This window comes from Caretta caretta, chromosome 2 (assembly GCF_965140235.1).
Source record: "Caretta caretta isolate rCarCar2 chromosome 2, rCarCar1.hap1, whole genome shotgun sequence".
Classification (NCBI taxonomy): Eukaryota; Metazoa; Chordata; order Testudines; family Cheloniidae; genus Caretta; species Caretta caretta.
The window spans coordinates 114,812,725-114,836,947 of NC_134207.1; the positions used below are offsets into that span (position 1 = coordinate 114,812,725).

At 44.0% G+C, this 24,223-nt stretch overlaps 1 protein-coding gene across 2 annotated transcripts in view; it reads left to right on the top strand.

Annotated features, from left to right (window-relative positions):
- Positions 1-24,149, top strand: part of LOC125632140 (zinc finger and SCAN domain-containing protein 32) — a 36,613-nt gene extending 12,464 nt beyond the window's left edge. The window contains exons 2-4 of one of the 2 annotated variants that reach the window (XM_048839866.2): positions 9,414-9,676; positions 22,417-23,030; positions 23,619-24,149. In XM_048839866.2, the coding sequence (XP_048695823.2) occupies positions 22,438-23,030; positions 23,619-23,676 (651 nt within the window). In that variant the 5' untranslated portion in view covers positions 9,414-9,676; positions 22,417-22,437 and the 3' untranslated portion in view covers positions 23,677-24,149. The remainder of the gene's footprint in view (positions 1-9,413; positions 9,677-22,416; positions 23,031-23,618) is intronic. The other variant, XM_048839865.2, reaches the window with a different exon arrangement.
- Positions 24,150-24,223: the final 74 nt, after the last annotated feature.

Consider the following 24,223-nt stretch of genomic DNA (forward strand, 5'->3'; position numbering starts at 1 on the left):
ATGAGGATTTAGCCTACAGAGTTCCCACTAACGTCAACAGGAACTGCCAGTGAGCATCCAAGGGCAGAATTTGGGAAAGACTACTTTAAACTGTAGTTATACTTGGTGTGCCTGATCCTTGGCCCCACTCCAGCTGCTCTACATTACCAGAATAGCACAAAACATCTATAAAGCTAATGGATCTGTCCCCTGGAGGATTCTCCCTATGTAGGGGAATCTTCAGGTAATGTAGAAACACCGTAATAGTTTCTACTCCTTCTCCTGGCTCATGTTCCCCTGGGGGTTTTCCTCACAGATAAAGGAGACATGGCCAGGGTTTCCATATACCCTGGCAGTTCCCAGATGCCAGAACATCATCTTGGGGCTGTGAGCAGGCAGATGTAAGTTAGAGCAGGGTATAATCAGGGCTGCTCTGCCTGGCACTAGAACGAGGGTGAGCCCCAGGACAAGGGGGAGAGTAAAGGTGGCTTAAAGCCACCTTTGCCAACCTCCTGCCAGTATTGTGCCAACTGAACTAGAGAACTCCCTGGTACTTATTCAGTAAGAGTGTCATTATGGGGGTTTCATAATGATGACTTTTTCTAACTGCTGCTCTACAAACTCCATCTGAGATCTCAAAAATCAAGCTGTTTTTCTACATCATACACCTCATCATAACAGCAGCAATTCAGAACCAGATTCTTTACTCCCTTGCACCTTATCTTGTCATTTACCTGTGCAAAGTCTGTGTAAAATTTACAGATTCATAGCCCAACAGGGACCATTATAATGAATCTAGTCTGAACTCCTGCATAACACAAGACATACAATTTTACCCAATGATTCATGCATCAAGTCCATAACTTCTAGTTGAGTTAGAGAATCTCTTTTAGAAAGACATCCCAGTCTTGGTTTAAAGACTTCAAATGACAGAGAATCTACCACATCCCCAGGTAAATTGTTCCAATAGTTAATTATGCTCATTGTAAAAATACCTGTGCCCTATTTCTAGACTGACTTTTTCTAGTTTCCGCTCCCAGTCATTAGATCTTGTTATACCTTTATCTGCTAGATTAAAGAGCCCTCTGCTATCAGAAATTTCTTCACCACATATTTATAGACCATGATCAAGTCACCTTTTCTCCTTCTCTTGGTTAAACTAAAGAGATTTAGATTCTCTAGTTTCTCACTGTAAGGCAGGTTGTCCAGAAATGAGTTTGTTCTTGACACTTTTCTGAACCTTTGTGAACATCTTTTATTAAGTATGGACACCAGAACTGGGCACTGTATTCCAGTAATAGTCTCACTAATACTGTATACATTGGAAACACCAGCTTCCTAATTTCTATTTGATATTCCCTTACTATAATCCAATGATCACATTTGCTATTTGAGCTATCACATTGCACAGGAAGTACATGTTTAGCTGGTTATCCAATGTGACCATAACACGTTTCTAGTCAGTTTTCCAAATTACAGCCCACCAGCCTATAAACTTTGACCTACATTCTTGGTTCCTAGTTAGATGACCTTAAATTTAGCTGGATTAAAATGCATATTGTTTAAGTGAGCTCAGTTTATCATGCAATCCAGATGGCTCTGCAGAACTGAGCGGCCCTTATCATTATTTACCACACCATGAACTTTTGTGTCATTTATAAACTTTATAGCAATAATTTTTTATTTTCTTCCACCTCATTGATAAAGAGATTGAATAGCACTGGGCCAAGAATAGATCCCTGTGGGAGCCTACTACAGATTTCCGCATTGGATGAAGATTCCCCATTTAGGCGTCAGGATCTGAAATGTAACGAAATTCAGGCTGTTCTAAATTATGAACAAATGTTCACTAAACATCACAGAAATTTTGTAATTTTGCTTTGCCTGATTTCATACACCCCACAATGTTGTTTTTCTGTGAAATTTCACAAAAGGTTTATTACCCACAAAAAAACTTGTAAAAACACTTAAAATCTGCCCTGTCTCTTCAACTTCTGCCCCAACCTTCCTTCGGGCAGAAGAACATCACCAGTTCCATTCACTAAGGGCCTCTTAGTGTCTGATTGCCCCCTACTATTTATTGTTTCCCCCTCCCCCGCCACCCCATGACTTTTCTTTGTATCATCCATCTTTTACGTCTCATCTTTTAGACTACTAGCCCTTAGAAGCAGAGCCTGTCATTCATTATTGTGTGTTTGTACATGCCTAGCACAATGAGGCCCAAACTGGTTGAAGCTTTTAGGCACTGCTGAAATATACCTGATGAATAATGGTGATTATAGTCCCACATTTACTAACATTGAGTAGTATTTTACTCTGCAAGTGAGGGTGTGGTAGGTTTGCTAGTCCACCAGAATTGTCCTGGAGTCTCCAGGAATTAAAGATTAATCTTTAATTAAAGATTATGTCATGTGATGTAACCTCCAGCAATATGTCCAACTAAAAATTGCAACCCTAGGGTGTGAGTGGCGGAACCAAGGTGAATAATAAACGTTCTCTTCTGCTCAATTTCAAAATATCATAACTCTGGATATATTCTAACCATTGTTTTAAATGTCCTGTCTTTTGCTTTGGGAAGAACTAACTCATTTCCACTGCCATTATTCATTTTACTTGTGCTTGGCACCTTTCATTGGGTTGTGTTATTCTGGGTTCATTGAGTTTAAAATATCAAATGTTCATCATTCCAAACAAATTGGGCCTGGCAGCCTATGTGAAATACACTCAATAATATAATAATATTTAATAATAATATTGCAGCTCTGACCAATACAATGGATTAGTAAAGAAAAGTATCCTAAATTTCAGATGAAGCTAGCTGCAATTTTCAATCAATAGTATAAATGGTAGTTTATTGCTATCTAGTTATCTACACACGTGTTAGCACTGCTATGTTACACTAATTCTTTGCTAAATTCATGTGAAGAGAACTCAGGTAACCCTTCTAATCCAGATGGAGTATTTTAAGAAATGGAATTATTACTTATGTGCCACAGGAAGGTAACTAATACACTCTTCAAGTGTCTTTGACTAATGTATTTTGTCTAATGTTTTGTCTGGTCTGAAATATATCCAATTTATCATTTTCCAATATAAACCCACTGGAACAAAAAAGAAGACAAGAAATAGGATCACTCACCAGCCAGGGTTTACCACTGAATGCTGAAAACAATTTATACTGTATTATCGGCAGCTGTATTAAAAGTAGTGGTTACTGTCCCATGCGCCAGGTTTACAGGATAATTAATAAACACAGGTGGCCAAAGAGCTGTCTGCTCACTTAATGTGATAAGTGTAGGGAAGGGGAAATACTGGAGGCTCATTGCTGGATATGGCTATGCTGAAAGCACATCTGTACAAGGATGACAGTACACTATTTATGGAATGGCTTTCTGGACATAAGCGTGCATAGGCTCTGCTTTGAAAGCAAAACAAATGTTTAGTGTTGGACCAGGACATTCAGAGGAAGGTAAACAGAAATGGATGCATGGAGCCGTTTGCTTTGATAGTCTACTCCACTGGGTTCAGTTTAGAGTGCTATTTTGGTGATGATTTTCCCTCTTTGGGCGTCTGAGCAGCTAGTCACTAATCTGCATCTAACTCTGGATCCAAGCCAGTAAAGGCTGACTCAGGGCTTCCTGAGGCCCCACAACACTCCAATCGAGAGATCAGCTTTTTGCAGATTTTAACACTTGGAAAAATGACTAATATTTAAGGACTGGCCTGTTTCCTGGAATGAAACAGGCAATAACAAAAGGATGGGTATCTGGCTTTCGGGAGGTGGGGCTGGTCCTGACCACACTTCTTTTTCTCTGCCAAGAAAACCCATCCCCCCCACTGGCGAGCAAGCTGGAAACAAGCAGGAAGGTAGTATTGGCTCCTTTGGGGAGAGCAGGCAAGGGGCAGAAAGAAACCTGCATGGAGTCCATCAGGCAGCCCTGCTACCCAGGAAGGAAGCAGGCTGTCAGCATAAAGCATGGCAATCTGTTGAGAGGGACCTCTTTTGGCATTTACCAGTGAGGTGAGAAAGGTTTTATTCGTGCTTGCTAGCAGGGTGGCATGTGGCCTTCTGCAAGGCTGATGCCACGTTCTGTGAATGGATTGCATAGGATGTGCCATGATCATTACCCTACACCTCCAATACCCTACAAGCCAGTATTTCTCAACCAGTGGGTTGAGACCCCCAGGGAGTTAGCAAAAGGCAAACAAGGAGGCTGTGAGATGCTGAAAATTTGATTACAATCTAACGCAACGAATCTCACTCCCTGCACATCCTTATCCTTCAACGTCAGGTACACTCATTGTTATAATTCATACATATTATACTCTTGCTTTTATAGTGAATGTATAGGGATTGGTGAAAGGGATTGCTGAATGAAAGGGACTGGTGAAAATGTTTGACTTTGAATAAAGTTTGACCTGATAAGGGTCAGAAGCACTAATCTAAACACAAGTGGTCCACTGTCAGGAGGAATTAGAAAGATCATTGCCAAACAAGCCTCTTCCAAGCCATGGTTCTCACAGGAAAGCCACTAGCCAGCCTCAATTAGTTCCACTGTTGCTGGTGTGGATTATGAGATGCTCCAAGAGAAATTTCAAATTATAATGCAGAAAATTGAGTGCTTCAACACTCAAAAATGCAACTTCAAAATGCAATGTATTGAAAGAATGGTCTTTTACTTTTTGTTCTGGGATGTATGCAACACTCTGGTTGGTGTGTGTTGCTTACAGAACTTAGGGACGCATTCAGTATATACAACAGAGGAAAAAAAAAGACATTTCTTCAGCACTGTTGAGACACTTCCTTCCAGCTCATGTATACACACATGCAAATGAGCATTTACTCAACCGCTTCTTTCTGAGCTAAAGAGCAAAATTCCAGGCCAAAATTTGGACTGGATTCCATCGGCATCAATTTGGAGTAACTCCTTTGAAATCAATGGATTTAAACCAGTGTAGCAGAGAGCATAATTTGGCCCTTGTAGATTCTCACTGTTTGCATTCTTTGAAATATTTTTATTGAATTCCTCTGAAAGCTGATTGAAGATCATGAACTGGTATGGGACACTCTTCCTTCTTTTTTCAGGACATGTAAATTATATTTATAGGTAAGTGAAGGAAAGGAAATTTTGTCCTGAAATTTCATATTTAAAATGTCTCATTCCTGTTCTGAGAAAGCTCTTCTCACTGAAATTTTATGCATTTTGCAAAGCTTCCTGGCAATGCCTATTTATTTTGTAATTTAACTATGCAAAAACACAAAAAGGCACAATTGCCTGAAAATCTGTACTCACAAATTTTTAAGGAGAAGTGGAAGTCATCTTTGATTTTTTTTTCTTCTCTCTCCTGCTGCTAAAATGAGCGGAAACCTTGGCGTGCAGATCCTCAGGGTATAGCTGAGCTTTGTTCAGCTTAGGACCTGAGGAAAGAAGGCAGATATGGTATTATGCCACCTTTTCAACAGCCAATTCTGGGGGCAACTGAGAGCAGTTTCAGTCCCAGTGCAACCAACAGCAACTTCAAAGAGGTTTTTTGGTTTTTAGATCCAGAAAAACCATCACATGGCTTAAATTATATGATGAAATGCAACCATCTCAACTCAAAACGCAAATGCGTAAAAGTCTTCACTGACAACCAGTTAGCGCAGAAATGTCATATCTTCCATACCAATAATTTTACTGATACAGAATATTTAGCAGGAAGCACTGCATTTTTGTAGATGCACAATGAACTGGGGCAGGGACACAGAGGGCTTGATCCTCAGCTGCAGGCAAACAAGGCTCAGTGAAGTTGAGGGAGGGAAGTCCAAATGTGCCCTTTGCATTCCCTTGTTCCTGGGGCCAATCTGCATCAGGCCAACTCCCTGATGCCTGCTTGCATCAGCTGTTAACAGCCCCAAGCAGCCATTACAGCAGCCAGGAGTGCTGGGGTGCCAGGGTATCCGAAGCTGGGGTGTGGAGGGTTGGGCCTATTAATCAGTGCAGTGGCAGCCAGGCCAGGAGTCAAGAGAGGGACTGGAACAAAGTAAGGGCAGTGCTGGAGAGGGACTGGGAACAAGGCTGGAGTCAGATCAGGACTGGAGCAGGTTAAAGCCTGTGGAGTCTGACACTACTATCAGGCAGGGGAGAGTTCCAAGCCATGAAGTCACGTTGGTCAGACTGGTCTACTGTTTCTCCTGTGAGGCTTATATACCTGTCCTGAGAGTCACCAGACCAGCTCCTGGCTTGTGGACTGGCTGGAGCCTAGCACAGGAATGACTTGTCACTGGATGTGGCTTAATCAGGCTCTAGTTCAGAGATTACTCATTACCTCACAAAGGCAGTCCTGACCATGTTGTATCTCTCCCAGCCGTGCCCCCTATAATGGCAACTACCAGGGGTTTAACATGATTTTTGTGCCATCCAAGGATGCCCCGGAACAGGGAAAATCCTGAGGGATTCAATCTGCCAGGGTTAGTGCTCCTTTGCACAAGTGGAGCAGTGCAAAGTGACTGGACCAATGAGTCTAGACTGTGGTTGTTCTTAGACAGTAAGAGAGGGACAATCAAAGTGTGACAGCAGCAGAAAATTGCAGGGGGGAGGGCGCAGTGAAGAGAGTGAAACTGCAAAAAGAGGGAGAGAGGGTCCAAGAAGGAAGAGGGACATACAGCTTGTTTTCGAGAAACTGTCCTGCAGGAAGGGGAAAGATCGAAGGGGGAGAGAACAGTAGCAAAAGACAAGAGTTCAAGGAAAAAAGTACTATTCTGGGTTTATCCAAATTATTTACACAAAGGAAATCTGGCTCAGAATGTAGTGCTGACTGTACTGCAACTCTTACTCTTGTTATTAACGAGGGGATAAACTGGGGGTAATTTAAATTTTTCTTCCTCAAAATCTCAGTCATCATTTTGGCTGTGCCGTTTTGGATTCATGACCTAAAGAAAGCTCTTGCAGCATAGATTTAGCACTGTGGCAACACAGCATTGTTTACACTGCAGTATGCTTGAAATCCAATACAAGAGATGTCAAAAGATGGTCCATTATACTAACATGAATGTTTTGATGTAAACATGTTTCACTCGGCTTTGTCAGTCTTTGTTTTCTGAGGTGTATTAGTAAGAGGATCTGGCTAAGGTTGGTGGCGTCTGGACTCACTTCACTGTGATGTCCTTAGAGGGTTTCAGTATATCTTACAGCTGTGCCGTGAGTTTCCAAAAGCCTGGAACAGGTGAAGCTGAGGAAAACGACAGTGCAGAAGGGTCTGTGCAGCTGACCACCACCTAGTGCAGTGATTGTCATGTAGTCTTCATTTTGCCCACTTACCTCTGGGTGTACATATACTTGGAACTGCATTTCACCACACAGAATGTGCACAGGAATGGGACAGTTTTTTCTTGAGAAATGCCTACTGGATGATACCTGTTATCATAATGCAGCAGTCTGTAATATGTTGCAGCAGTCTGTAATATGTTGTAATATGTTTCCTGGGAGGAAAGGGACACATAAAAGCAACTGAGAGTAATTCAGTTTGTGAAAGGACAGTTAGGGTCATATTTCCTTCTTCTTGCTATCAGTTCTTTCAGAGTTAGCTTTTGTATGGCCTTCATGGTAGACAGTTTTTTGTTGGATCCAGAAATGTGCTTTCAAACAGTTTAGAGGTGCTTAGGCCAAAAACAATATCATCATAGGTGGTGCAAGGGTCATGGTTTTGTGAACTGAAACTGCTACTACAAAAGAAGGAACAGGGCTGTCAGTGCCCCCTGTTAGTAGTAAAGCAAGTTCTCATGTCACTAGAAGACTTGTCAAAATCCTTCCACAATGCACCATTCCTTGCTTCATCTTCTCTCTAGTGATAAATGCCCATACCCTGGTATGCAGTGTAGTTGTAGCCCTGTCAGTCCCAGAATATTAGAGAGACAAGGTGGGTGAGGTAATATCTTGTATTGGACCAACTTCTGTGGGTGAGAGAGACACGCCTTCAAGCCACAAAAGCTATTCTTGAACCCAGACCTGAAGAAGAGGTAAATTCTGCTCTCAGTTATACTGAAACCAATGTACATTTGGATTAACTATTACTTCTCACTAAGGGAGCTAAATTGTTTTGAACATTAAACTATTTTGACTTCAGTGGAGTGATTCCAGGTTTGTACTGGTGTAAATGAGAGCAGACTGGAGTCCATATTATACATGATAAAAGCAACTATCAGTTCATCTGATCTGCAGCCCACTGGAATAGTTTCAAGATTGCTTTGGCTGATAGTTCCACATTTAGTCTCACAGAGGTGTTGTATTTTGCAGTACATTTGGTGCAACATAAACATGTGAAAAGTTGCTTTCATATGTTGGAAAACTTCAAGTACTATAAAGTCATTCAGCTGTGTTTAACATGTAATGTTTTATTGTAGCGTGAATAACCTAACACTTAGTAGATTCAATTTGCCTTGTGCTGTGAGGTCAACCCATTTTCATGGACTCACCTTTCCATCTATAAGATGAGGTCATTTTTATTCTGAGCCATGGAATTCTAAAGTGAGGCTCTCATACAACTGGGCTCCAGCAGACTTAGAGGTTTAAACAAACAAGTGTTTTTCATTATTGTAAGAGTTCAAGGAAACTCATTCCCAAAATGTTTACATACAAAGCATTGTTTCTCTACTGCCAAAGACCTGCTGAACTTTATGGCAAGCCTTTGTTACAAAGAGGCCACAAGCAATTTGCCCTTCTTTTGTTCTGAGCTGACATACAGTAATTTATAGGTAAGCTTAGGACTCTAACTGGTATACTAATGAAATGTTTGTTTAAGCATGTATCTTTCTATCTAATGAATGAAATATGAATAACTTAGCATATTTCAAGTAGTGTTTTTGTGGTTACCCTTGAATACTGGAAACTATTTGGCATTATTTTTAGCAGTGAGATTTCAACTAATTAATTAAACCAATAGATGTGAGAGTAATCATGATATGGTAGAGGAGAAAAAATGGAAAGAGTTGTTCCCCTTGAAATAAAGGTGGATTGACCATGAAGTGTGAAAGTATGTCAAAATGAAGCTTTGACTGTATGTGTATACCTCATTACTATGGAGTAGTGGGGAACTATTTATTTGGCTAAATCAAATGAATGGGTAGTAAATAGTGCTTTATTTCTGATTTACGTTAAACAAACATGTTACAGTATGCTACAGTAATCTTGAGCCATTATTGTAATGAGCTGGACCATTATCATAAAACACTATATTTTTTAAATAAGGGAAAAATTTTATGATGTGATTTTTTAGATAAATGTATTTGAACATGAGAATACACTGAACATCATGCCAACAATATTCCTGAATACAATCCAGATATCTCAAAACATAATCTACTAGGTAATATTTTCTTCTCATGTTGTGGGACAAATCACCAAATGAACTATTGACACATTCAATCATACAAATAAATTCCACTTATGTTGCAGTTGCACTGAGAGGAGCATAGTTCCATAAGCCTCTACCCCTAAGACAATGGAAAATCTTTCAGAACAACTGAGCGAGCCAATGTACCCTGGTGAATCTCAGACTTGCAAGATTTGAGAGAAACATATAATGTGCACACAAGAAAGCTGATAGACACTTCAGTGATATATACATTTTTAGAAGACTGACACATTTGGAGGACACAACCCTGCATTGAATAAATGTCAACCCTGCACTGAAGAAAAAAGACAATGATAATAAATTGGTATGTATTATGTTCCTATTCTACTCAACTTACCTTAGACAAGAAACGTGCCACAAATCAATGCTGTATAGCCTTAAATGCCCCAACTAGACCACCTTTCCTCCTCTACTGAGTCTCCATAGCTTTCACAACCATTGACTCAATTAGTTGAAATAGCATTGCTAAAAAAAGACAAATGATTTCCAAAGTAACCATGAAAACACTGCTTGAAACTATGCTAAGTTATTCAACAACAGACTATAAGATAATCATAAATTGGGGTCATCTGCTGCTCCTTTGCTTGGTTTTGTAATGGTTTTAGTAAGATAATGGGCTCAATCCTGGCCTGCAATCAGCCCTCTTTGTGCCTCTCCGGTTGCACAAAGAGGACTTTAAATTACCTTAAGCAGGCAGCTGAGCCATTCCCCAAGTATAGCTGGCTTTAAGTCACCCACTCTCTCCTCAGGCATAGGGTGTGGAAGAAGGCAGGGAAGAAGATGCTGGGGATGAGTCCAGAAAGCAAAGTGCTCTGGTGATCCTAGGCCAATGGAACAGTCGGTCCGCAGGAGTCTGCATAAGTGTAAGGGAGGGCACAGGGATCCAACTTACACCCCACACATCACTTCTGAATTTGGCCCATCAAGTGGATCCTCCTGAGAGCTGGGAAAGAGTTTCATTCAGCAGCTAGGTATTCATTTTCATGCTGCATTATTAAATGCTGGTGAACGTGTTAGCCTTGGCCTTGCCTTCAGGCTTAAAAAAAAGTGTGTGTTTTATACCTCAGGGTAACTAATGCACATGTGCTAACCTGAGGTAAATGCACAGAGAAGACAAAGCACTTTAGTTGTACTGTGATGTAAAGTTGCCAATGTCACCATTATACCCTCCCATGGCGTTGACTTTGCCAGGTTTACCTTGCAGTAAAACGAAGTGCCTAGTTTTCACTGTGCCTTTACCTCAGATTAGCTCACATGCATAAGTTACCCTGAAGTAAAAAAAAAATCCAATGTTATAGCTGCAAAGACAAGGCCTTAGTGTGCTACTGACTTGTAATGCAAGGAGAATCTTTTGTACTGATTTTGACATGGCGTACAACAAAGGTGACACATACCGTTACCACAGGCAAATGGCCGTGCTCAGTGCATAAGACCATAGCTGTGATTTGTGATTGTGTTTGCATGGGAAATGGGAGTTTATGCTTATTTCCTTAAAGCAATGTTTTTCAATCCACAGCTGGGGGCCACTTGCAGCCCAATCAGCACACAGCTGCAGCCCATGTGACATCCTCAGAACCATACAATATTACTGGATGCGGCCCACAATGATAAATAGGTTGAGAATCACTGCCTTAAAGAAACCAATTACAAACTACCCAATGTGCTCCCAGTCTTCTATTTACTTTTACACACACACACACACACACACACACACACAGTATAAAAAGAAAGATACCACTTTTAAAATAATTTTCCTGACACACCCATATAAATTCCTATGAATGCTCTGTGGTTCCAAAAGAACTTTTACTGCTCATTTATTGCCCAGAACCAAGTTGGTCTCTTGCTAAATTAAACTTGCAAGACACAGATTCCAGAAAGTGAATGGTTGATGTTTGTTTGCCCAATAGCATACACCACAGGAGTTGCTGCTTGATGTGTGAAAGGAGAGACTTTTCAAGCCAACATCAGGAGGCAGCCGCTACAGGAGGCATTTCACCTCTCTGAGGCTCTAGTTTGTCACCCAGGACTGATTCTTCTGTTGTTAAATTAGAACATGGGGAGTCCTGCTGATTAGTGCATTTTCAATAGGACAGCTAGGGCTTTTTTCCCCTTTAGCTTTTAACTACACTACTTATATTGCTTTTTTATTAACCAACATCAGCTATGCCTGGTGTTCATTAGGTTCTTTATTACCTCCTGTTTCTTATGACCTCCCTCCCACTAGTCCACTATGCATTTAGAGACGCAGTGGGTGGTAAATACCACTTTGCAGATGGGTCAGGGTGGGTTTATAGTTATGTCTATGTGCAAGTATACACGAGTGTAATAATGAGCAGTCTAGAAAGAGGCAATTGACTCAGAGAGAATGGGCCTGCTTCCTAGCTGTAAGAAGCATGTCTAGCTTTCCAATCTCAAGTTATGACTTTAAAAAATTAGGGTCACAACCTAACTAGCTTTGAGATCGAGCTTGATAAATTTATGATTGGGATTATATGATGGGGTTGCCTGTGATAGGTAGGGACTGGACTAGATAACCCAGGAAGTCCCTTCTAGTTCTATGTTCCTCTGTTTTATGATTAAGGGAGTTGAATGCAGCCTCACAGACTTAGATTCAATCCCTGCCTCTCCCAGAGTTGCGACGTGATACTGGGAAAGCAGACTGCCACTGTGTGTTCCTCAATTTCTGGGTGCCTGTGCTGAAACAACTGGGACCTGATATGCAGAAGTGCTAGGTATTCACAAGTATAACCCAAGTCAGACAGCTGTATTTCAAATATATTAAGTGGAATAAAAATGTTAACTACACTTAAAAAACAATCAGGCCCTAGGCATCTCAAATCAGGCACTTAAAATTAGTGGACACTAATATCAATGTTAACCTTAATTTCTCTATGTCCCAGAATAAAAATAATACTCTGTCCCAGGGATAATAATACCACCTCGTCTCCCAGGCATGTTGTGAAGATAAGTTCATTAATGTTTGTGTAACCCTGAGACACTATGGTGATTAGCACCAGAGAAAGACCAACAAGGAAATTAATAATTTCAATAAGAAAAGGAGTACTTGTGGCACCTTAGAGACTAACCAATTTATTTGAGCATGAGCTTTCGTGAGCTACAGCTCACTTCATTGGATGCATACTGTGGAAACTGCAGAAGACATTATATATACAGAGACCATAAAACAATACCTCCTCCCACCCCACTCTCCTGCTGGTAATAGCTTATCTAAAGTGATCATCAAGTTGGGCCATTTCCAGCACAAATACAGGTTTTCTCACACCCCCCCCCCCACACACACAAACTCACTCTCCTGCTGGTAATAGCCCATCCAAAGTGACCACTCTCTTTAAAATGTGTATGATAATCAAGGTGGGCCATTTCCAGCACAAATCCAGGTTTTCTCACCCCCCCACCCCCCTCCAAAAACCACACACACAAACTCACTCTCCTGCTGGTAATAGCTTATCCAAAGCGACCACTCTCCCTACAATGTGCATGATAATCAAGGTGGGCCATTTCCAGCACAAATCCAGGTTTTCTCACCCCCACCCACCCCCATACACACACAAACTCACTCTCCTGCTGGTAATAGCTCATCCAAACTGACCTCTCTCCTTACAATGTGCATGATAATCAAGGTGGGCCATTTCCAGCATAAATCCAAGTATAACCAGAACGTCGGGGGCAGGGGGGGGGAGAAAAAAACAAGGGGAAATAGGCTACCTTGCATAATGACTTAGCCACTCCCAGTCTCTATTTAAGCCTAAATTAATAGTATCCAATTTGCAAATGAATTCCAATTCAGCAGTTTCTCGCTGGAGTCTGGATTTGAAGTTTTTTTTTTGTAAGATAGCGACCTTCATGTCTGTGATTGCGTGACCAGAGAGATTGAAGTGTTCTCCGACTGATTTATGAATGTTATAATTCTTGACATCTGATTTGTGTCCATTTATTCTTTTACGTAGAGACTGTCCAGTTTGACCAATGTACATGGCAGAGGGGCATTGCTGGCACATGATGGCATATATCACATTGGTGGATGTGCAGGTGAACGAGCCTCTGATAGTGTGGCTGATGTTATTAGGCCCTTTGATGGTGTCCCCTGAATAGATATGTGGGCACAGTTGGCAACGGGCTTTGTTGCAAGGATAGGTTCCTGAGTTAGTGGTTCTGTTGTGTGGTATGTGGTTTGTTGGTGAGTATTTGCTTCAGGTTGGGGGACTGTCTGTAGGCAAGGACTGGCCTGTCTCCCAAGATTTGTGAGAATGTTGGGTCATCCTTCAGGATAGGTTGTAGATCCTTAATAATGCGTTGGAGGGGTTTTAGTTGGGGGCTGAAGGTGACGGCTAGTGGCGTTCTGTTATTTTCTTTCTTAGGCCTGTCCTGTAGTAGGTGACTTCTGGGAACTCTTCTGGCTCTGTCAATCTGTTTCTTCACTTCCGCAGGTGGGTATTGTAGTTGTAAGAATGCTTGATAGAGATCTTGTAGGTGTTTGTCTCTGTCTGAGGGGTTGGAGCAAATGCGGTTGTATCGCAGAGCTTGGCTGTAGACGTGTGGTGTGGTGGATCGTGTGGTGTGGTCTGGGTGAAAGCTGGAGGCATGTAGGTAGGAATAGCGGTCAGTAGGTTTCTGGTATAGGGTGGTGTTTATGTGACCATTCTTTATTAGCACTGTAGTGTCCAGAAAGTGGATCTCTTGTGTGGACTGGACCAGGCTGAGGTTGATGGTGGGATGGAAATTGTTGAAATCATGGTGGAATTCCTCAAGGGCTTCTTTTCCATGGGTCCAGATGATGAAGATGTCATCAATATAGCGCAAGTAGAGTAGTGGCGTTAGGGGACGAGAGCTGAGGAAGCGTTGTTCTAAGTCAGCCATAAAAATGTTGGCATACTGTGGGGCCATGCGGGTACCCATAGCAGTGCCGCTGATCTGAAGGTATACATTGACCCCAAATGTAAAATAGTTATGGGTAAGGACAAAGTCACAAAGTTCAGCCACCAGGTTAGCCGTGACATTATCGGGGATAGTGTTCTTGACGGCTTGTAGTTTGTGTGGAAGGTTGGTTTTTTATGAGAGTATCCATTTTTGAGAGCTCATTCTTAATCTTTCCCTGTTTGCTGTAGAGGATGTTGATCAGGTGAGAGCCAGAAGAGTTCCCAGAAGTCACCTACTACAGGATAGGCCTAACAAAGAAAATAACAGAATGCCACTAGCCGTCACCTTCAGCCCCCAACTAAAACCCCTCCAACGCATTATTAAGGATCTACAACCTATCCTGAAGGATGACCCAACACTCTCATAAATCTTGGGAGACAGGCCAGTCCTTGCCTACAGACAGCCCCCCAACCTGAAGCAAATACTCACCAACAACCACATACCACACAACAGAACCATTAACCCAGGAACCTATCCTTGCAACAAAGCCCGTTGCCAACTGTGCCCACATATCTATTCAGGGGACACCATCACAGGGCCTAATAACATCAGCCACACTATCAGAGGCTCATTCACCTGCACATCCACCAATGTGATATATGCCATCATGTGCCAGCAATGCCCCTCTGCCATGTACATTGGTCAAACTGGACAGTCTCTACGTAAAAGAATAAATGGACACAAATCAGATGTCAAGAATTATAACATTCATAAACCAGTCAGAGAACACTTCAATCTCTCTGGTCACGCAAGCACAGACATGAAGGTCGCTATCTTATAAAAAAAAAACTTCAAATCCAGACTCCAGCGAGAAACTGCTGAATTGGAATTCATTTGCAAATTGGATACTATTAATTTAGGCTTAAATAGAGACTGGGAGTGGCTAAGTCATTATGCAAGGTAGCCTATTTCCCCTTGTTTTTTTCTACACACCCCCCGCCCCCGACGTTCTGGTTATACTTGGATTTATGCTGGAAATGGCCCACCTTGATTATCATGCACATTGTAGGGAGAGTGGTCACTTTGGATGAGCTATTACCAGCAGGAGAGTGAGTTTGAGGGTGTATGGGGGTGGGTGGGGGTGAGAAAACCTGGATTTGTGCTGGAAATGGTCCATCTTGATTATCATACACATTTTAAAGAGAGTGGTCACTTTGGATGGGCTATTACCAGCAGGAGAGTGAGTTTGTGTGTGTGTGTGGGGGGGGGGGGGGGGCGGAGGGTGAGAAAACCTGTATTTGTGCTGGAAATGGCCCAACTTGATGATCACTTTAGATAAGCTATTACCAGCAGGAGAGTGGGGTGGGAGGAGGTATTGTTTTATGGTCTCTGTGTATATAATGTCTTCTGCAGTTTCCACAGTATGCATCCGATGAAGTGAGCTGTAGCTAACGAAAGCTCATGCTCAAATAAATTGGTTAGTCTCTAAGGTGCCACAAGTACTCCTTTTCTTTTTGCGAATACAGACTAACACGGCTGTTACTCTGAAACCAATAATTTCAATGGTTAAATAAGGCCTGGGGCCACACTGAATGAGGAGGACAAACAAATTACCCATTCTCTGAATGAGACAGGAGAAAAACAATATATGATCATGTAATTAAACTATCACATATTCATATTCAGAAGGGGCAGGCAACCTTAATTCTGGTAGTTTCTAATTTTTGAGTGCTTGACTTTGCATCTTTCTTTTAACGCTTTTTTTTTTTTTAAAAAAAGGGATTTCCTATTTTATTTTAGCAAACTAAAAAGTCCCAGAAATTCTATCATGTGGAACCACATTGACTCCCAACTTGGATCATCAGCAGGGTTGAGACCTTTCGATCCACAGCACAGACCTCTATCCTTTGAACTAATGAAGTAACCAATACTGGTGGTAGGTTGTTATCTTCCCTGTAGATCAGCCACTAGGAGGGACTGAGACACATACTTTGCCATTGGGTTTTCCAGCGATTTGCTGAGAGAAGAACAATGTAGAAACTCAGGACTCCTGGGTTCAGTTCCAAGTCCTGGATGTTCTCTAGTGGTCCCTTCTGCACTTGTCCCCATCTTCCTCTCATCCACCAGCCACTTCCTCAGGCTCCTGCCCCCCCTCCCCCTAGGGCTGCCACCTCCAAGATGCAGAAAAACTGGCCACACACTCCCACCAACAAAAAGGGTTCTAGTGCTGACAATGGACAATTATTACCAAAATGATTTAGAGAGCCATTTTACACCCCCACCCACCCTGCAGTATGTATTTTATATCATTGTATCTTTTTTCTTACCTTAGCCTTACAATAAATGTTTTCAAATTTTGTACATCATACCACCTATGTTTACTTTTTGAATTTGTATTTGCTGTTTGATTTGCTGCTGCCAGCAAGTGTTTGTTTTGAATTGTGGACTGTGACCCAGGGACCTCTTTGTGCCAAGTGGTAGAGGCATCAGGTAGGATACAAAAAGGTTCCAGGAATCCCCCAGGTCTGGGAGCTACATACTAGTTCGCTAAATGTCATGTAAGGTCTCTTATGAGAGCCTGCATCACACTTGTCATCCTGATCATTGCAAGATGTTTCTACAGAAAATGTGTGTGGAGTTATGTCCATATACTAAAAATTATCTTCTCTAGGTCTGTGTGTTAAGGCAGGGCACTAAAAGTGAACCACATACTCCAGGCAGGCAGGGGGAAACAGACACTTCTCTCTCTCTGGCTGGTCATGTACAAACTGAGTTTTGTATGGTTCACCCTGGACACCCGTTTACAATCTGAGCAAAATGCTAGTCAATAGATTGTGGAGCCTACAGGAAAAATACAGAAACAGCAGGGATTATGCTGTTTAGGAGTAGAGATAATGAACTTTGGGAATTATATCTGGAGTGCAGGTGAACCCTCACTTATCCTTCATCAAGGGGAGACAAGTTGTCAGTGGGCTTGGGCTCACACTAGAAGGGTCTCAGCCATGCTGATAGAAAAATATAATGAGAAGCACTTTGGGTTAAGCAAAATCTTATTAGACAAGAGGTCATCTTGTTAGGTGACTTTAGGCTCTAGAATACATGTTATGATTTTATATATAGCTCTTTGTTTCCAGTGTTTGTTTATCATTTGAATATCATTCTTTGTTAAATAAACATATACCTGCCTTCTCTAAGTGCTATGTGTTAAATGGAAAGGTGTTTCAAGGCGTAATTAGTAAGCTATAGTGTACTGTTCCTTTGGGAATAGCAAGCCATGTAATTCTTTAAGTGTCCAGAGGATAAGGGGGTGAACACCAGAGGGGCATGGTCAGAAGACTTGGGAATTGGAATGTGCCTGTCTGAGGGACAGGTGAGCCCATGTGGGCTGAGAGGGGAGGGACTGTGTTGCCTGTGGCTGGCAGCTGACTCCTGGCAGGCACAGAGAAGACTCCCTCATGCTAATGGCAGGTGGTAGCGAGGTGCCTCAAAACCCTGGGTAACCCTGGGAAGCATCACAGTGACATTGTGGAATTCCAAGCATGAGTACCTGAGGCTGCATCTAATGCAAAGGATGAGGGATGTGCAAGAGGCTCCGTGTAGGATCCAGGGTGCTGAGGGGTAGTGCCTGGGGCTCTGTAAAGCGCTGGGGGCGCTCAACACCTGAAGAGACCTGCGGGTGACTGGGGGATGTTGGGGACTACAGGAAAAGGGGTGCTGGGTGTCTGGTGGAGGCAAGGGTGGGTTCTGGGTGCTGTGGAAGGTGGCGAGGCATGGGTGCCCTGGTTCACTCTGTCCCCTTGCCCCAGGCACACCCCAGTTTCCCAGCCTCTTACCTATCAAGCCAAGCAACAAGACTGTTTGTAGCCAGGAGGCAGGACCGTCCCTAGCCATTTGGGTATCCTACACAGCTCCCCTGTGGGGCCCCAGGCCTCCCGCCCCCACCCCACCAGGGTCTGGGAGGCAGGAGCTGTGGGGGGCCACTTTTGGGAGGTCCCACAGGCCCAGAGTAGCCCAGAGGATTATCAGGGGGCCAGGAGCAGCCCGCTCTGCTTTCCTCACCCCAGCCCCAGCCGTGTTGCTCAGGGAAGATGGTTTGGGAGAAGGGGTCCCCACCCCGCACTCACTGGCAGTGGTGGGAAGCAGAGCAGCCTGGCCCCAGCCAGCTCTACTCTGCCAGCTCCCAGCTACGGCACTCTGTTTCCCGCCACTGGTGAGAGCGGTCCTTTCCCCAATCCAAGCGACATGGCTGGGGCAGGGGCAAGGGAAGCAGAGTGGGCTGGGGCCGCATCTCTCTGCTTCCCGTCGCCAGTGAGTGCGGGGGGGACCTTTCCCCAACCTCCCCGCACTCACCGGCGGCGGGAAGTGCAGCGATGAGCCTGGGAGCTGGCGGAGTGGAGAGGTGTGGGGCCAGATTGCTCCGCTTCCCGCTGCTGCCAGTGAGTGCGGGGTCGCTGGGGGAAGAGGTGGGGAATGGGGGCGGGCTGGGGGCAGAGCGGGGGGGGGAGGATAAGAGGTGGGGCGCAGGGAGTTGTCCGCCCCCCCCCCCCCAGGGACGGCCCTGCCTCTTGCAGTGGGCACAGCCCGCGGGGGGGCCAGCTGAGGGATAGGGCTGGTCGCCAGAGCTGCTGCATATGCAGCACGCGGCTGGCTAGGGCCACCATGAACTTTGGGGCAATTTGGTGCCCCAAATTTCATGGTGCCTTACGCAGTTGCATATGCTGCATACGCCTAAGGACCGCCCTGCCAGGAGGCTCTTCCACGCTGCTGCTTCCCAACAGCGACTCCCAAATCAGGCGCCCCTGCAGCTTGCATATGCAGGCACCTCTCCAAGCAAACTGGTCAGCCTGCCTGACCATATGGAACTCAAAAAGTCACCTCCATGAACCCAAAGTTCTCCACCTCTGCTGCTTCTGGTTACCGAGTCACCATAGAATCATAGGACAGGAAGGGACCTCAAGAGGTCATCTAGTCCAGTCCCCTGCACTCAGGGCAGGACTACGTATTATCTAGACCATCCCTGACAAGTGTTTATCTAACCTGCTCTTAAAAATCTCCAATGATGGAGATTCCACAACCTCCCTAGGCAATTTATTCCAGTGCTTAACCACCCTGACAGTTAGGAAGTTTTTCCTGATGTCCAACCTAAACCTTCCTTGCTGCAATTTAAGCCCATTGTTTCTTGTTCTATACTCAGAGGTTAAGAAGAAAAAATTTTCTCCCTCCTCCTTGTAACAACCTTTTATGTACTTGAAAACTGTTATGTCCCCACTCAGTCTTCTCTTTTCCAGACTAAACAAACCCAGTTTTTCCAATCTTCCCTCACAGGTCATGTTTTCTAGACCTTTAATCATTTTTGTTGCTCTTCTATGGACTTTCGCCAATTTGTCCACATCCTTCCTGAAATGTGGCGCCCAGAACTTGACACAATACCTCAGTTGAGGCCTAATCAGTGTGGATAGAGTGGTCCATCTCTCCTTCAAGAGCAGGGAAGCGTAACTGTCTAGTGGAAAAAAACAGTATCCAGCATGTTAACTGGCAACCGGCAGACAGTACAAAACGCAGCCAGGTGGCAAACTGCATCCCCCTTGGCTCCCATTGAACCCCCCTACATCCCCTCTTTGTGTACACCATCCCTCCACCCCATGGCCATTACAATGCCCTCCCTGCTTGTCTCACCCCTCTGCATTCCAGTCAGCTGCTGTTCCTCCTTCTCCTCCTCACTGCCTGGGCATTAGCAGCATGATGGGAGCACTGGGAACACAGGAGAAACAGTGGCTCTGTTTTCACTTCCGATGCAGTGGCTACTGGCAGCCAGGAGAAGCAATTGCATGCAAGTCCTGCTCAGGCTGTATAGCCCAGGGATGGAGCATGCTCAGTCACTCTGGGGATGGGACGTGCAGAGTTCCATTGGCACACAGGATTTCATAGATTCCAAGGCCAGAAGGGACCATTACAATCATCTAGTCTGACCTCCTGTATAACACAGGACATAGAACTTCCCGCAAATAATTCCTAGAATAGATCCTTTAAGAAAAACATCCAGTCTTGATTTAAAAATTGTCAGTAATGGAGAATCCACCATGGCCTCTGGTAAATTGTTCCAATGGCTAATTACTCTCACTGTTAAAAGTTTACACCTTATTTCCAGTCTCAATTTGTCTAGCTTCAACTTCCAGGCATTGGATCATGCTAGACCTTTCTCTGCTAGATTGAAGAGCCCATTATCATATATTTATTCCCCATGTAGGTACTTATAGACTGTAATCAAGTTACCCCTTAACTTTGTTAAACTAAACAGATTGAGCTCTTTGAATCTACCACTATAAGGCACCCTTTCTAATCCTTTAATCATTCTCAAGGCTCATCTCTGAACCCTCTCCAATTTATCAACATCCTTCTTGAATTGTGGACACCAGAACTGGACACGGTATTCCAGCAGCATTTGTACCAATGCCAATTACAGAGGTAAAATAACCTCTCTAATTCCCACTCCAGATTCTTTTGTTTATGCATCCAAGAATCACATTAGCCCTTTTGGCCCCGGCATTGCACTGGGAGCTCCTGTTCAGACAATTATCCACCACAACCCCCAAATCTTTTTCAGAGTCACTGCTTCCCGGAATAGAGTCCCCCATCCTGTAAGCATGGCCCCATTCTGTAAATATGAATGTAGTATAACAATGGTAGAAGTGTTCTGGGAAGATGAAACACAGCCTGGCTCTGTTAGAGAGGTACAATGGTGTAGCAAACAAGACACTGGACTGGGACTCACGAGAGCTGGTTTCTATCCCTGGTTCTCCCATGGTTCTGATATGTGATCTTAGACAGGTCATTTCACCTCTTTGTACCTCTGTTTCCTCTCCCACTGCTGTCTATTTAGATCATGGAGACAGTCTATCCTGCTGAAAGCCAAGGCTGTCCTTCCAGTTAGAAGCTAACTGCCCCCTGCACAATTTCTTTCAGCACAAACAAAGGACTTTTTGAGTTCTAGGCGAGCAACAGGAATCTGAAGCAGCAATTTTCAAATTAAACTGAAAAAAATTTAAAGCAAATAAAAGATCAGCCTCAAACAACCAATAATCTGTTTGTGTGTAGCAAAAACATGTCGTGTCTGTTCATTATGCTAGAGAAAAAAAATGCCTTGTGGGAGACCTGGAAGGAGTGGGGATGCATTACAGTAGCACCTTGTTTTCTTTCCTTAGTACTATGAAAGGGTACAAAGTATAATCATCTAGAATAAATTGGAGCCCTTAGCAGCTCCAGTAGAAAGTTGTACTTCTCTGGAGGAGAGTGGCAACATTTCATGTTTTTCTTGCTTCTTCAAACACAGTTGACGACTTGTTTTTTTAAGAATTTAATTGGATCTGTCTTTCCACCATTATGTTATGATTTACCATGGTAAACCACATAGATTGTGGAGAAATAGCTTTACTCTGGATTCTAGCTGGCAAGGGAAACTATCTATATGCCTCAGGGTGGATTGGGGAAAATGAATGTATTAATTAAAATAAAAGGATAATAATCCTGGTGCAGTTATTTGAGAAGCCTCTACTGACCTCAGGAGTGGCATGTGGTTGACTGAGCTGTAACTAGAATATAGATGTATAAAGCTAAAGCTTTCACCAGTTGCCTTCAGTTCCTGGGGGTGATAGTTTAAAGGCGTTAGTACGGTATCTAAAATTAAATTAAATAAGTTAACCCTCTCTCTGCTACAGTCTTTGCCAGCTGATGGAGATACCTTAGTATAGAATGCTGTAGTGTTTTCAGGGATGGATTCTAGATCTTTCCTTGCCCAGAAAAGGGTCAATGAAATTACTAATGGCTTTAAGCCCTGGTCTACACTAGGACTTTAGGTCGAATTTAGCAGCGTTAAATCGATGTAAACCTCCACCCGTCCACACGTTGAACCCCTTTAGTTCGACTTAAAGGGGTCTTAAAATTGATTTCCGTACTCCACCCCTAACAAGTGGATTAGCGCTTAAATCGGCCTTGCCAGGTCGAATTTGGGGTACTGTGGACACAATTCGACGGTATTGGCCTCCGGGAGCTATCCCAGAGTGCTCCATTGTCACCGCTCTGGACAGCACTCTCAACTCAGATGCACTGGCCAGGTAGACAGGAAAAGAACTGTGAACTTTTGAATCTCATTTCCTGTTTGGCCAGCATGGCAAGCTGCAGGTGACCATGCAGAGCTCATCAGCAGAGGTGACCATGATGGAGTCCCAGAATCGCAAAAGAGCTCCAGCATGGACCGAACGGGAGGTACTGGATCTGATCGCTGTATGGGGAGAGGAATCCGTGCTATCAGAACTCCGTTCCAGTTTTCGAAATGTCAAAACCTTTGTCAAAATCTCCCAGGGCATGAAGGACAAAGGCCATAACAGGGATCCGAAGCAGTGCTGCGTGAAACTTAAGGAGCTGAGGCAAGCCTACCAGAAAACCAGAGGGGCGAACGGCCGCTCTGGGTCAGAGCCCCAAACATGCCGCTTCTATGATGAGCTGCATGCCATTTTAGGGGTTTCAGCCACCACTACCCCAGCCGTGTTGTTTGACTCCTTCAATGGAGATGGAGGCAACATGGAAGCAGGTTTTGGGGACAAAGAAGAAGAAGATGATGATGAGGAGGAGGTTGTAGCAAGCATCATCACAGCAAGCAAGCGTAGAAACCGGTTTTCCCGACAGCCAGGAACTGTTTCTCACCCTGGACCTGGAGCCAGTACCCCCCGAACCCACCCAAGGCTGCCTCCTGGACCCGGCAGGTGGAGAAGGGACCTCCGGTGAGTGTACCTTTTAAAATACTATACATGGTTTAAAAGCAAGCATGTGAAAGGATTACTTTGCCCTGACATTCGCAGCTCTCCTGGATGTACTCCCAAAGCCTTTGCAAAAGGTTTCTGGGGAGGGCAGCCTTATTGCGTCCTTCATGGTAGGACACTTTACCACTCCAGGCCAGTAACACGTACTCGGGAATCATTGTACAACAAAGCATTGCAGTGTATGTTTGCTGGCGTTCAAACAACATCCGTTCTTTATCTCTCTGTGTTATCCTCAGGAGAGTGAGATATCATTCATGGTCTCCTGGTTGAAATGGGGTGCTTTTCTTCAGGGGACATTCAGAGGAGCCCGTTCCTGCTGAGCTGTTTGCCTGTGGCTGAACAGAAATGTTCCCCGCTGTTAGCCACGGGGATGGGGGAGGGTTGAGGGGGTAGCCACGCGGTGGGGGGAGGCAAAATGCAACCTTGTAACGAAAGCACATGTGCTATGTATGTAATGTTAACAGCAAGGTTTACCCTGAAAGACTGTAGCCACTGTTTTATAAGATGTGTCTTTTTAAATACTGCTGTCTCTTTTTTTTTCTCCACCAGCTGCATGTGTTTCAATGATCACAGGATCTTCTCCTTTCCAGAGGCTAGTGAAGATTAGAAAGAAAAAAAAACGCACTCGTGATGAAATGTTCTCTGAGCTCATGCTGTCCTCCCACACTGACAGAGCACAGACGAATGCATGGAGGCAAATAATGTCAGAGTGCAGGAAAGCACAAAATGACCCAGAGGAGAGGTGGCGGGCTGAAGAGAGTAAGTGGCGGGCTGAAGACAGGGCTGAAGCTCAAATGTGGCGGCAGGGTGATGAGAGGAGGTAGGATTCAATGCTGAGGCTGCTGGAGGACCAAACCAGTATGCTCCAGTGTATGGCTGAGCTGCAGCAAAGGCAGCTGGAGCACAGACTGCCACTACAGCCCCTGTGTAACCAACCGCCCTCCTCTCCAAGTTCCATAGCCTCCACACCCAGACGCCCAAGAACGTGGTGGGGGGGCCACCGGCCAACCAGCCACTCCACCACAGAGTATTGCCCCAAAAAAAAGAAGGCTGGCATTCAATAAATTTTAAAGTTGTAAACTTTTAAAGTGCTGTGCTTAAAGTGCTGTGTGGCATTTTCCTTCCCTCCTCCACCACCCCTCCTGGGCTACCTT